Source organism: Arachis hypogaea, chromosome 8 (genome assembly GCF_003086295.3).
Source record: "Arachis hypogaea cultivar Tifrunner chromosome 8, arahy.Tifrunner.gnm2.J5K5, whole genome shotgun sequence".
Classification (NCBI taxonomy): Eukaryota; Viridiplantae; Streptophyta; class Magnoliopsida; order Fabales; family Fabaceae; genus Arachis; species Arachis hypogaea.
This window is the reverse complement of record NC_092043.1, coordinates 29506227-29521448: the sequence shown is the minus strand read 5'-3', so window position 1 is coordinate 29521448 and position 15222 is coordinate 29506227. Positions and strand designations below refer to the sequence as shown.

Below are 15222 nucleotides of genomic sequence, written 5' to 3'. Positions count from 1 at the left end.
TTTAAAATAAAATTTTAGTATATGACATTATTTTTATGTACAGTATTTCTTAGAAAAATAATTCCGATCAAGTATTCAATTTAACTGTGCATACTACTCATTTTATTATTATTTGTCTTTGAAGAGAATGACAAGGATATGTAATGAAGATGTATGTCTTGCGGATAGTGCAAGTTCGCACACTATTTTCAAAAATGATATATATTTTACCCATCTGGTGCCAAAAGAAGAATGTGTTAATACTATTATTGGCTCAGGCAATGTGATAGAAGGCTCCGAAAGAGCTATAATTTTGTTTCCTGGAGGAATAAAATTCATAATAAATAATGCATTGTTGTCTACCAAGTCTCGAAGAAACTTGTTGAGCTTTAAAGATATTCGCCGAAATGGATATCATATTGAGACTATGAATGAGGAAAATCATGAGTACTTATGTATCACAACTCATGATTCTAATAAAAAAGTTATATTAGAAAAATTACCCTCTCTTTCATCTTTATATTAGAAAAATTACCCTCTCTTTCATCTGGGTTGTATTATACCAAGATTAGTGCAATTGAATCACATGCTACTGTAAACCAGAAGTTTACTAGCCCAAATGAATTCATAACTTGGCACGCCCGATTGGGTCATTCGGAAACAACCATGATGAGGAGAATTATTGAAAACTCTCATGGACATTCACTAAAGAACCAAAAGATTCTTAAAACTAGTGAATTTTGTTGTGCTGCATGTTCTCAGGGAAAGTTAATTTTAAGGCCATCACTAGTAAAGATTGGGTTTGAGTCTCCTGAATTCCTAGAAAGGATTCAAGGTGATATATGTGGACCTATTCATCCACCATGTGGATCTTTTAGATATTTTATGGTCCTAATAGACGCATTTTCAAGATGGTCACATGTGTGCTTATTATCTTCTCGCAACCTGGCATTTGCGAGATTACTGGCTCAAATTATTCGATTAAAAGCACAATTTCCAGAAAATCCAATCAAAGCAATTCGTCTTGATAATGCTGGTGAATTTAATTTCCAGACTTTTGATGCTTATTGTATGGCTAATGGAGTAAGTGTTGAACATCTAGTAGCTTATGTTCACACACAAAATGGGTTAGCAGAATCACTTATTAAACGCCTCCAATTAATTGCTAAACCCTTGCTTATGAGAACAAATCTCCCAACTTTGGTTTGGGGGCATGCTATTTTACATGCCGCAGTACTTATTCGTTTGAGGCCAACAAGTTACCATCAGTTTTCTCCCATGCAATTAGCTTTTGGCCAGCAGCCAAATGTTTTCCATTTAAGAATATTTGGGTGTGCGATATATGTTCCCATTGCACCACCTAATCGCACCAAAATGGGACCCCAAAGAAAATTGGAGATATATGTTGGATATGATTCTCCCTCTATAGTGAGGTATATTGAGATACAAACTGGAGATGTATTTAAAGCCCGGTTTGCGGATTGTCATTTTGATGAATCAAAATTTCCAACATTAGGGGAGAGAATAAGATTCCTAAAAAGGAACTTAATTGGAATGCATCATCGTTGATGCATTTAGATCCTCGATCAGGGCAATGTGAACTGGAAGTTCAAAAGATTATACATTTGCAAAGAGTAGCAAATGAATTTCCTGATGCATTTTTCGATACAAAGAGGATAACTAAATCTTATATACCAGCAGAAAATGCCCCAATTCGAATTGATGTCCCAGTAGGACAAGTAGCCACTGAAGCAAATTCACGCCAGAAGCGTGGCAGGCTTGTCAGTTCCAAAGACAAAAATCCTCGAAAAAGAAAAGAGGTAATAATATTCCTGTTGAAAAAGACATAGTAGAGACACCTGTAGTTGTCCAAAATTCTGATATAACGCCAGAACACGTTCAGGTACCTGAAAATTATGAAAATGATGAGATCTCGATAAATTATGTCTTTACAAGAGAGAGATGGGATCGAAATAAGACAATTATCAATGAAATATTTGCATATAATGTGGCATTAAATATCATGATGAAAGTAAGGATCTTGAGCCAAGATCAGTCGAAGAATGTCGACAAAGGAATGATTGACCAAAATGGAAAGAAGTCATGAAGGCTGAATTAGACTCACTTGCAAAACGTGAAGTCTTTGGACCTGTAGTCCGTACACCTGAAGATGTAAAACCTGTTGGATATAAGTGGGTATTTGTGAGAAAACGAAATGAGAAAAATGAAGTTGTGCGCTACAAAGCCCGACTTGCGGCACAAGGTTTTTCACAAAGGCCCGGTATAGATTATGAAGAAACGTATTCCCCTGTAGTGGATGCGATAACATTGCGTTATTTGGTCAGTTTATCTGCATATCATAAACTACATATGCATTTAATGGATGTGGTAACAGCATATTTATACGGCTCATTAGATCGGGATATCTATATGAAAGTCCCTGAAGGACTAAAGATATCTAAATCATCCAATGAATATTCGCAAGGGTTATACTCAGTCAAATTGGAAAGATCTTTATATTGTCTAAAGCAATCTGGACGAATGTGGTATAATCGTCTTACTGAGTATCTGGCCAAAAACGGTTTCAAGAATGATGATATATGCCCGTGTGTTTTCATAAAGAAAACTGCTTCTGGATTCATTATAATTGCTGTGTACGTTGATGATTTAAATATCATTGGGACTCCTGAAGAGATTCTAACAATTATAAAAACTCTAAAAGAAGAGTTTGAGATGAAAGATCTTGGAAGAACTAAATTTTGTCTCGGCCTGCAGATCGAGCATATAAAAAGTGGGATCTTTATTCATCAAACAACATACACAGAAAAGATTTTGAAGAGATTTTATATGGACAAGTCACATCCATTAAGTACCCCAATGATCGTAAGATCTTTGGATGTGAAAAAGGATTAATTCCGTCCTAAAGAAGAGAATGAAGATATCCTTGGTCCTGAAGTACCATATCTTAGTGCCATTGGAGCGCTAATGTATCTTGCTAATAATACGCAACCTGACATATCATTTGTTGTGAATTTACTAGCAAGATATAGTTCCTCTCCAACCAGAAGACATTGGAGTGGAATCAAACAAATCTTTCGATATCTTCATGGGACGGTTGATATGAGATTGTTTTATCCCTATGGATCCAAGTCACAACTAGTTAGCTATGCAGATGCCGGATACTTGTCTGATCCACATAAAGGAAGATCTCAAACAGGATACCTGTTTACATATGGTGGAACAGCTATATCATGGAGGTCCACAAAACAGACGATTGCTGCAACATCCTCTAATCATGCCGAAATACTGGCGATTCATGAAGCCAGTCGCGAGTGTTTTTGGCTGAGGAGTCTGATTCAATATATTCTGTCATCATGTGGACTGATTGATCATAAGATAACTCCAACTGTCTTATTTGAAAATAATGCAGCATGTATTGCTCAACTTAAAGGCGGATACATCAAAGGCGATAGAACAAAGCATATTTCTCCCAAATTCTTCTTCACTCATGATCTTCAAAATCAAGGGACAATTGATGTACAACAGATCCGCTCAAGTGACAATCTGGCAGATTTTTTTACAAAGTCACTCCCAAAATCCTCCTTTGAAAGATTGGTACATGAGATTGGGATGCGCCGATTTCGAGACATTAAATGATGTCGGCAAGAGGGGGAGACTGTACTCTTTTTTTTCTTGATCAAGTTTTTTTTTCCATTGGGCAAAGTTTTTAATGAGGCAGCCTCATCATTAAAGGATATTGTACTCTTTTTTCCTTCACTAAGGTTTTTTCTCGCTGGATTTTTCTTTAGTAAGGTTTTAACGAGACAATCATCCTAAATGGGCATTCAAGGGGGGAGTGTTGCGATAAGATTAAATTGAATGCCCATTAATATGGGCGGTTGATTTTCATTTACAATACTGAATGAAGTTGGAAATCAAACTTCATTTGCCTATATATATAGAAGCCATCTTATGAACGTGAGACACACAACAATAATAAAAACAAAAGCAAATGTAATTCTCTCTCTTTATTTTTATATTCTTTTCTATATATATATATATATATATATATATATATATATAACAATAATAAAAACAAAAGCAAATGTAATTCTTTCTCTTTATTTTTATATTCTTTTCTATATATATATATATATATATATATATATATATATATATATATATATATATATATATATATATATATATATATATATATATAGAAAAGAATATAAAAATATATATAAATCATTATTAAACTAATTATTTTAATGCTAGAGTCTTCTATTTATACATCTTTATTTTATATTTAATATATCTATTTATTTTACAACACTTACCCTCATTTTTTGGGCATGTTTGTAAACTTTCTTATAAACAATAGCCTTGGATGGATTAATTTTAAACTTTCACTTTAAGTTTATATTTATTTTTAGTTGTTTATTTTTAATAATTCAGTACAAGACTTATTTTATATGTCATGTATCTAAGTCTTATTAGTAAATAAAATTTTATAGATATTTTTATTTTTATATTTTTTTTATATAAAAAAATTCTTATGATATTTGTGATTGATAGACAAAATTGATAACAAAAAATGTTTAAAATGAGTAAAATTTATTATTTTTTATTATAACTTTAAACATCAATTCAATTTTTTTATTTAAATTAATTAATAACATATTTGTAATTTATATTTTTAAATATTATTAATTAATTACTAATAAAAAAAATAAATTTTATCAGCCTTTTAATATTCTTTATTGATAATAACTAATTAACTATTGTAAAATATTCTGAAAACTTCTTTAATTTTCAAATTTTTCAATTTCTAAATGCTAGATTCATTAATCATTAGCATGATCATTTTTGTTATTCAAGTTTCATATGTATACTCTAAACTTTCCTGGATCTTGCTTAACAGAATAAGAAACTATATAATTATGATGTTTTCATTTTTATTTATTTTAATTACCTGTTGGTGGCGTAGATACCATAGAGTTATTTATATGTCATTATCTTCATAACTTCATTTGTGTCAACTCCACTGTTATTACTTACTAGCTTATAGGTTAACCATTATATGTTGTTACCTTCCCAAACATCAGGTTGTGTTTTTCATACAATTGAGTTGATTAATTTTGAATCAATTCAATCTTACCATGCACTCACCTATTTTGCATATATAGTCAAAGCATAGACATTGCTTTTAACAGCTATAAATTAGAAATCAGAACTCAGAGAACAGAGATTGAATGCATAAGAGAAGACAACCCTCTTTTATAGCTTTTTCAAAGCTCCACGTGCTACAGATCTGATATATGAAACTTATATTCATTTCTTTCTCTGTAAGCAAACCATTTTTTATTGCTTGGTTAGCTAAAAAGATTATTTGCAATATTTCCATGTAGCTAGCTAGCTAGAAAGGGTCAAAATCATATCAAATTCTCACACTTTTTAACATAAAGACAAATTGGAAAAGATACGGTTTCCATGTTATGAAATATGACACTTTCAAATAGGGGTGGATGTGAATCAGATACACCAAAATTTTAATTCGATCCGTACTAAAATTATTGGATTGAATTCAATATTCACATTTTTTAAATTCAGATTGAATTGATATTAAATATATCCAAAAAATATAAAAATATTTTTGAAAGTGTATTTTTATTAAAAAATATTAATAAAATTTATTTTTTATTTTTTTAAATATTTTACTCTTAAAATAATATTAAAAATATTTTTTAAATAATAAAATTAAAATAATACAATATATATGATAATTATTAGTTGAAATATGAAAATAATATTACTTATTTATTTATTTATTTATTTATTTATTTTTGCTGATCCACGGATATGTGGATACCTACATAAAATCTGCAATTCGATTTTATTAGTGTGCGGATTGAATTCAGATCGAATCCATATCCGCAATTTTTTTTATCGAATTCGAATAAACACCGCGAATATGCAAATCAAATTTGATCCATAAACACCCCTACTTGTAGGGGTGACAAAGGCCTAAACCCGCCGGGTCGGTCCGCGTAACCCGCAAAAAAAGGTGGGTTGGACTGGAAAATTGGGACCGCCAAATAGCGAAAGCACGCCTAACCCGCACAGCTTAAACCGCGGGTTTTGGCGGGACAGGGCGGGCTTTCTCGCCGGACTTAGTATTTTTTTGGCAAGGGGTATTTTTACAATTTTTTTGCCAAAACCCAACTTCTTCCAACCCAACTTACAAGAGAATGAAGATGAAAATTGAATGTTTTGGATTATGTTTATTTTGTTTTAAAGACAATATTTATAATTATGTTTTGGATTATGTTTATTTTGCTTCGGGAACAATATTTATAATTATGTTTTGGATGAAAACTTGGTTTATAATTATGTTTATTAGATATTTATAATTACAAATATTTTAATGTTTGTGAATATAAAAATTATAATTTGTTTATACTTTTAGAAATTATAATATTTAAAAGTAAAAAATAGAAGAGATTTTTTATGCCTTTATATATATTATTTAATAGTTAAAAGTAAAAAAAGGATCCCCCAGCCTGCCGGCCCGCCAGCCCGCTGTTAGGCGAGGCGGTTGGGATTTTGGGACTGCCTCATTAGGCGGGGCGGGGCGGGGCGGGCTTCCCCGCTTGCCACCCCTACCTACTTGTCAATGACTTAGTGTTGAGTTAAGAAATTAACTAATATAAATGATGATGACAAACATTAGATTATTGGACTAATTATCCAATTAGTTTTGATTATTTTAGTTGAGTGTTGCAGGCCAAAAATCATTGTTGTAGCAGCCCAATATGAAACAAGTGAAATCTGCTAGTGGGCTACGAATCAATAAACAGCCCAAAAGGAATCAAAGCAAATGAAATCAAATGGCCTAAAGAAATAAACGGATTGCATGAATGATAACCGATCCAAGCGTGATAGTAAGCAATTCTCTCCCATTTGCTTTCTCCAAAAGTAACGTTCACCTTTTTTTCTCTTGGTCAGAAACCAGAGAAGTGAGAGAGAGCTTAGTTCCTAAGCTATTCACAGATGAAGAAAGAAAGAGAAGGTTAAGCAAGAAAGGTTGAGATTTAATCAACCAAATCAAACCAAATCAAGTTAAGGCAAAGGTCAAAGGTAACACATTTTCTGTTGCATGCATATTGCTTTCTTCTCCTCTTCCTAACTCTCTGCCAGTCCGAAATGGGATACATGGAAAAGATGATTTCTGTTCTACACTGTTGTGCATCTACGGTCATAAGTGTGTCTTGGGTACCAAGTTGTGTTTCAATGGCAAAGATATGGGTTTACCATTGAAAATATTTGTTTCTGTTGTCCTGTGCCTTTCGATTAATAAAAAGGGTCAGAATCAAAGTTCCTAATTGGAGAAAAGATGGAAGACAGTGAAAAAGTAAGTTGGTGAAGCACACAACTTGAGGATTGACCTAAGAGATAGCAACTTAGCAACATGCAATAAGATACAGAAAAAGAGTTTTCACCATTCTAAAGCTAAAGAGAGATAACCAGAGTTTTGTGAGTTGTGTTCTGAGAAGAGTTCTCTAAAGAAGTTTATCAACTTGGAGAGTGCTTCCTAGTCAAAAGGGCATTTCGCCAGAATGAGGAACTAAATCAAAGGCTAGCAAATCTGGTTCATCACATAGCAAAGAGGCTGTTGAAGCATTAATCTCCTTCATGTTTTACAGATTGTAATTTTCTTTTCAATGTTTATCTTTTTGTAATTTCTTGATGTAAAAGGCTGAATGAGAGAGTCATTGAAAGAGTCTAAGAGTGGAAAGAGGCAGAGAGATACACATGAATGAAAAGCCTAGAGTTATTTCAGATTTTTTTAGGTTGAGTCTTAGTCTTGTATCTTGTACTAGTGAGGTATCCCTTTCTTAGTTGGGTTAGCACTAAGAGTAAAGAGTTAAGTATTAGCATAACCAAGTCAAGTTATGTTAGAACTTGAGAGTGAAATGATTGTGTCAATCATGTGGAATTGGTGTATGTAATACTTTAACTATAGTGAAAATTTCACTACTGTTGTGGTGGAAAATGGACGTAGGTTGCATTGCACAAGGCAATCGAACCAAGATACATGATGGTGTCAGCTTCTCTCTTTTCTGTTCTGTTCTGTTTTCTGATATTCATGAGATAAAATAAAATTGTCTCATAAATTTTTTGCTGCTGAATTTAAACAGATTCAAATTGAAAGTTTGTTTTAAAAAAATTATTCATTAACTTAAAAGAAGGTCATAAATTCAATTCTCCTTCTCTAAGTCTTCTACAACCGTCACTTAGATATCTTATTCCTTTTTCAAGTTAAAGAAAAAACAAAGGTGGAATATCTTTATGCATATTACTTAATTAGTGGGCCACCGTATGTTAATATTTGTAATTGTTTTGGAGATTATTTCATTTTGGATGTGGATTAAACCTTGCTAATTTTGGTAGATTTTTTATGAGGCAGTTGGTTTAATTTCACTTCCCTGGTTAATAAATGTTCCCTTAGTTGGAAGCATATATAGTCACTTTATGATGCACCATTATGCAGAGGCCAAATTGCAGATAAGATTTTACTGTATTCTACTATTAATCAGTTATGATTTATAAAGCTAGGAAGCAAGAAAGTGGAAAAGGAGTAATAAGCATTAATATGCTGTCACAGCCAATGAATATGTGGATATTAAAAGTTTAAAGTGCGTGGCATAGATCTATGAAATTAAAGCTACCACTAGAGGTAATACCGTTGAGCAGTTGCTGTATCTTAATTTTGAGAGGCATTGTAAGGTTTAGATCTATTATTTATCTCAGGCTAATTAAAGATTCAGATTTTAATAGTTTAAAGTGTAATTAAGGAAGCAATATTTTTCCAAGATTGAAGATTTCAGATAATGTTCGAAGCAATATTATTTATTATGAATAGAAAAAAGCAATGCCAAGTTGACAACCAAAGAGGTTTATGGAGGAAGGTTTATAAAGTAGTTCTATTTGGAGGTTTTGGTAGTTTCTGATAATAGTTGTGTCAATTAATTCATGTTTTGATATAAATATTATGGAATTTAGATTTATTTAGGTACAAACAAGAATTAGTATACACATAGTTTGATTGTAAAATAGATGTCTTACGTACGTGTGCACATTTTTTTATTTTATTTTAGAGAATAAATTACTAAAGATATTTTTAATGGAATCCAATTTAATTTAAATTAGTGCGATTTTAATTTGTTTTTTGTTTGGATTGGATTGAATAAACAGTTTTGTTTAAATTAATTTGAATCTGAATACTTTTAATTTGAGTATTAGTCCAATTCTATTCACCTAATTTATACTCTTAATATATATGCTGCACATGTTTAACAAAAGAGTAAACATTTGAGGTGGAAACTCAGGTGCAGTCGATTTCACGTGAAATTGATACCTGAGAGCCGTTAGATGATTTGACTAATTTGATTAAATTTTTATTTAACGGCTCTCAGATATCAACTTCACGTGAAGTTAACTTTACCTAAGTTTTTACCCAATTGGTTAGATGATTTCAAGTTGGATGATAATATATTAATAATATTTGATTTTATAAAATGTGAAAAGATTAAATGTTATGTTTAATTAACAAATAAATTTGTGTGCGGAAGTAGGATGGATAGAATCGAGTAGAAAGGTTAAGAATGTAGGTAAGATTTAAGTTTAAGGTTTTAAAACAGTGAACAACATTGGAGTGGAATTTATTAAACTCTAACCTGCCTTATTTATTCTGAGCCCTAATCCCACTAATATTATTGATGGTTGTTGCTCACTTGCTTGGCTATTTCCCAAATGTATATGTGATTTATAACAAGGATGTGGTAACGGGGGGATTACCAGACTATTGGTTGTAAATTGCTCTTAATTTGTTCACTCATTTGAACTATTTGATTGATTATTCTACCAACAACACCACACTTAGCTAGTTAGCTTATATTCAACGTAGCTTGTTAATGAAATGGAACAATTAATTAATACGTGTATTGCATGCATGCCCACTTCATCAAGGCATATAAAAAGCTTGAAATGAAATGTGGTCATAACTCGTAACTCATAATAATCGAGATGTGATCCACAATTCATGAATTGAAGCAATTATTCGGTTTTAGTTGAATGGGACATGCATATGAATCAGATAGGCTATGGCATTGAACACAATTGAGGAAAATGACCTAGTGGCTCTATATATTTTTTCATTTTCATTATCATTATCATTATGTCCTACCTTTCTTACCTAAATTGGGTTTGTAAGTCATAAAAACAATGGGGTATACTTTTTGAAATAGTGCAACAAATAAACATGGCAGGGTGTTGTGTAACATCATTCCAGTTGCCCACGTTTAAGGGGAAACTAAAACCAAACATGTTCACCAGTGTGTGTTTATGTCTCATGGAAAAAATTGCCAGGGTAGCCACTAATGTCTAATGCCTTTCTCTAAGGGTAACACTAACTTTGACTACTACTCGAATACGACTATTATCCTTCCCAAAATTAAGCAATACACCCAACAATAAAACTTAATTAGGAAATTAAGTGCCAATTAGTTGCATGCACAAGACAAGATTTGAATCTTTAATATTTTCTTAAGCTATCCCCCAACCTGACCCGACATGTCAAAGATTAATCCGTTGCGGATCTGAGTTTCATTTAAAGGTGATCAATGGATTACTGCATGTACAAAGCGAGATTCGAACACCCGACACTTACTTAAGCGGACGAGTGAGCTGACCACTCGACCAACCCAAGTTGGTTTTATTTTTCTTTTTTTTTTTTTTGGTTTCCCACGGTATCCCCCAGCCCGGCAGGCCAAGGACTAATCCGCCGCGGTACTGAGCTCCATTTAAGGGTTTGCCGCTGGCCAATGGGTTGCTGCATGCACAAGGCGGGATTCGAACCCCCGACACTTGCTTAAGCGGACTAGTGAGCTAACCACTAGACCAACCCAACTTGGTTAAGTTGGTTTTATTTTTATCTACCTGCAATAGTCGTAATTTGTGTTTTTCTTTTTTCTTACAACAGCTGTGATAAAAATCACTTTTTGATACATGGCCCTGTAATTTGCAACCCAAAAAGTTTCCTCTGGCCCACTTATTTTTCGACTGGGCTAACGTGTGGCCTATTTAAAGCATGACGTAATTGGGCTCTGGCCTAATTCCATTACCCAAAAACATGTTTGTCCAAATAACAGAGTTAATTGCACTTTTTTGTTTCTGAATTGGAAGGCCCAATTTCGTAGTACGGAAGCCCATATAGTCCCATTCCTAATGTCACTATGAGAGAGAATTTTTATTTCCACATGCATATGATTATGATGTCATAGATTGATTTTTCAATAATAAGATTTGTATTTTTGGCCCTTAGTTTCTTATTCTAGAATAATAGTTGTCACTGACTCACTGTTTCAATTCCACTGAATGTGATGCCCAAAAGGCAAGTTAGAAATAACGCCTACCATGTATTATTCTCTAAAGTCATGGGCAAGCCATAGATAGATCTTACATTTTTGAAAGGTTTGGAGAGAAAATGACTGCTCTCAATGATTGACTTGAAGCAGACACTTAGGGAGGGGTCTGCCTAATGTTTTGAACTAACAAGCTTCTTAGTCAAGCAAGTAATCATAATTCATATATAATCCTCTTTCATCCCTCAGCTTCCTCGAAACCGCTCTTAACTTGTAATTCCACTTGTTAATTATAGTGTCTTTTGATTTCTCTTGTGAGATCACAATTGAGCATTTTCCAATGTGAAAAGAAAAACGGTAGCAAGTTGTGACATTCTTTTTTATGTCTACTTTGGTAACCAGTTTCATTGTTGATTTAGGGTTAATTTGTAGCTCAATTAGCCTACTATGCTATATATATTGTGATTGACCAAGGAGACTTGATAATAATAAAAATAAAAATAGTTTCAAAAATGCAATGCATGAGGTGCGCCATTTGCGGCCTATATCGCTGTCTAAAATGTGTCTTAGCGTGTTTTCCAGGACTTTGATGCCGTCCCTCCCAAGCTTCCATTGACGTTAATCTATATCTACATTATAATTATAATTATAATTATAATTATATATACAGCTACCTATATGAAAATAACTACTATTTTGTTCTTATTAAAGAAATTTTGTAATAACAATAATCTTGAGGTCAAAGTAGCAATAGAGCTTTGAGGTTGTTTGGTACTATATATGAACAATTAGAAAATGAATGAGAATATAGTGAATTAAATTAACGTTATTGTGGTGTAACATTTTGGAAAATCTTTGCACTAGGTACTACCATTACTGATGTCTACTTTGTCCCCTCTAGAGAAGACTATCCATGTGACTACTTTCTAACCTTACCTGCCCTTAGACCGTATCAATTTTGAGTTACTGCACCATGCCAACATAGTTCCCACACTTCTCTAACTTGGCTAAGCTTTTGTGAATACTAAGGTTTACATCCTTGTACGGAGTGGATGATGTAAATTACTAACATGTATGATGATGGATCTAACTAGTATAAACTGAAGAGTTATTAAATTATAATAGATCATTATGTGAATTGTAAAGGAATCTAGTATTGGTATAAGAGAGGTGGCATACTAATAAGATTAGAAGGAAGTTTTTTTTCCTCAGTATAGCAACTGAATAACTAATTCGTTACAGATTAGAATTAACCACTAATAAATTGATGCATACACAAAACAAAATTTAAAATTTTTGATACTTATTTAAGTAGATAAATGAATTAACTATTCAACTAACAAGTTATTAATCACAAATAGGTAAACCATTTAGAAACCATCATCTTTATCTCATGTTTCATTTGTCAATAGAATCTTATGTGGTTTAATTTATTTATTACCAATTCCCACTTCCATTGAAGAACATGTAGGATGTCATGGAAACACTAGTCAACTAAGATTATTCCACTATTGGCTTGGCGCACTCTTAGTGGGAGCAGATACCAAGAAAAAATGTTAGTTAGTCTTAGTAAATAGTAACAGAACAAAAAAGGTTAGGGAAATCAGAAATCTATATAAATATTTTTGATAACTAAAATCATAATAATTAGCTAGGGATGCATAATGCATAGTCATAAGTTCCCTAACAAATTAAAAGGTACATTCACACCGGTAACAGAATCTAATTAACCCAATTAATTTTTTGTTGGGTCCCCCAAAGGCGACAAGAAGAGCTTCCCTTTGGTATTGTTTGTTGGTAGCAGTAACAGTAACACACTCAACTTCCAATCCAACCACTCCACCACACCCCCACTCACCATTCATTACAATCTCAAAAGAAAAATGAAGGGCTTAATTCAGTAAAACCCTGAATGAGTTAACTTAAAATCCTGAAACCTCTGTACAGATAAGTAGATGAATTTTGAGTTGCTTGCTGCTACTCAAAAAAAGTCTCTAACTTTATAACTCTAAGAACCTGCAAAATCTATATATGTAATAATTTAAGGCTGACTATAAGTCAGTGAAGTGCAACCCTTTGGTACTTGGTCTCAATTGGAGAAGACTCAGAGGCATCACAAAATTCTCTTTTTCTGCTGCTGTTAACATCTTGATGGAGTAGTGGTGGTGAAGGAATAGTGACAGGTGGAATCTCAAAGGACTCAAGGGGCGGTGGAGGGTGTCTCCATTGAGGGAGTGGGCCTGCAAGAAGCAGGGTTTGAAGCAGAGGACCTGCTTTCATCACTGCCTGCAACAGCTTACCCTTTTCTGGAAGTGGTCCTGTTGGTGTCACTGCTTCAATCATGGCAGACTCTGTTGCTGACAAGTGGTGCTCAATCACTGGTGATGACACAATGCTTTCTTCACAGTCTGATGAGGTGGTGTTGATGTTGTTGTTGTTGTTGTTTCTTCTGTGGTCATCTTCAATGCTTGAGATTCCAGAGACAGGAGCAGCACTATTATTATTGTGTTGCTGAAGAAGAAGCTTCTCCAAGAGAAGTCTCTGGCATTTGTCATTGGCTTCATCTCTTTCTCTGATGGTCTTGTTGAGCAGATCCTTGAGGATGAGGAGTTGTTCATCTCTCTTCTTGAGTTCCTCATGAACTGCAGCTCTAGTTTGTTGAAGCTCCAGAGTGGTGTATAGAAGAGAGTGTTTGAGGTCCTCCATTGAATTGAAAAGGATCATGAATTCTGAAAAGAAGAGGAAAGAAAAAGGGTATAGTTTAGTTAGTACTTAGTAGTTAATGTGTTGGCGCATGCTCTTTTATAACAACAACTAGTCCAACTTACTGTTCCCCAATCTTCCTAATTTTACTTCTTATGTTATGTATATAAGCAAATTTGGAGAAAATGTATGTACCCTTTATTTATATAATCCCTCATTACTTAATTCTTCTATATTTAATTAATTCTTTTATAGTTGTCATATGGAGGGGTATGTTTCATTTTAGGGCGATAAAAGTGAGGGCAACAGTATCCGGAACAAGTCCTTATAACATCATTGTAATTCCTTACTATGATCATGTTGTGGAGAAAATTTTCTAAGAAAGTGACAGTGAGAAAAACACGAGGAAAGTGTTACATCCCCTTTCAGGAATAATTGCTACCATGCATTGAGAGGAACGGTAAAATATAGTAGTTTTCATATAAGGTTAATAGTTGATAATTATTAAATAATTTAATATTAATTTTATATAAAAATAATTATATATAAAACTTTTACCATAAAATAATGTTCAATAATTATTTGTTGAATTGATAGTGAATAGTGTTTAATGTTGTTTTTGAAAGGCGATACATCTTAAATTAATCTCTAAAAAATATGACTGTGAAATAAACTGACTACTACAATTATTAAATGATAATATCATCGTTTAAGTAACAAAATAATTAATTTAATTGATTATTGTATTCTTGAAATACCAATTTAGAATGTCTCATCAAACGTTAACACATTATTGAGGAAGCAAACGCATCATTTTCTGAAGCGGAAAAATACTGGTTACGTCACACGTGGGCTGCGCAAATCAGTGAAGCCAACAGTTATTTTGTTTTGTACTGAGAGCAATTCCAATTGGTTGAATTGACATGAGTGCCACTTTGATTTCCTTCTTTCTCGTAATTTATTATACTTTTTTCTTTAGAGTTTAACTAATATTATTTGTTATAAAAGCTGACATTTTATTTACTGTTTTAAGATAATAAAATTACATATACAAAAACATACATATATAAAAATGTATATCTCATGTTTAATATTTTTATTTTCATTTTTTAAA

General features: G+C 32.8%; 1 protein-coding gene across 1 annotated transcript; it reads right to left on the bottom strand.

Moving 5' to 3' along the window:
• Positions 1-12999: 12999 nt before the first annotated feature.
• On the bottom strand, positions 13000-14305 carry LOC112706834 (uncharacterized). Its single transcript, XM_025758349.3, has one exon. It carries the CDS (start codon positions 14127-14129, stop codon positions 13464-13466), a length of 666 nt encoding a protein of 221 aa, XP_025614134.1. The 5' UTR covers positions 14130-14305; the 3' UTR covers positions 13000-13463.
• Positions 14306-15222: the final 917 nt, after the last annotated feature.

Coding starts and splice junctions, on each gene's coding strand:
- LOC112706834 (XM_025758349.3), bottom strand. CDS start 14,129: ATGATCCTTTTCAATTCAATGGAGGACCTCAAACACTCTCTTCTATAC.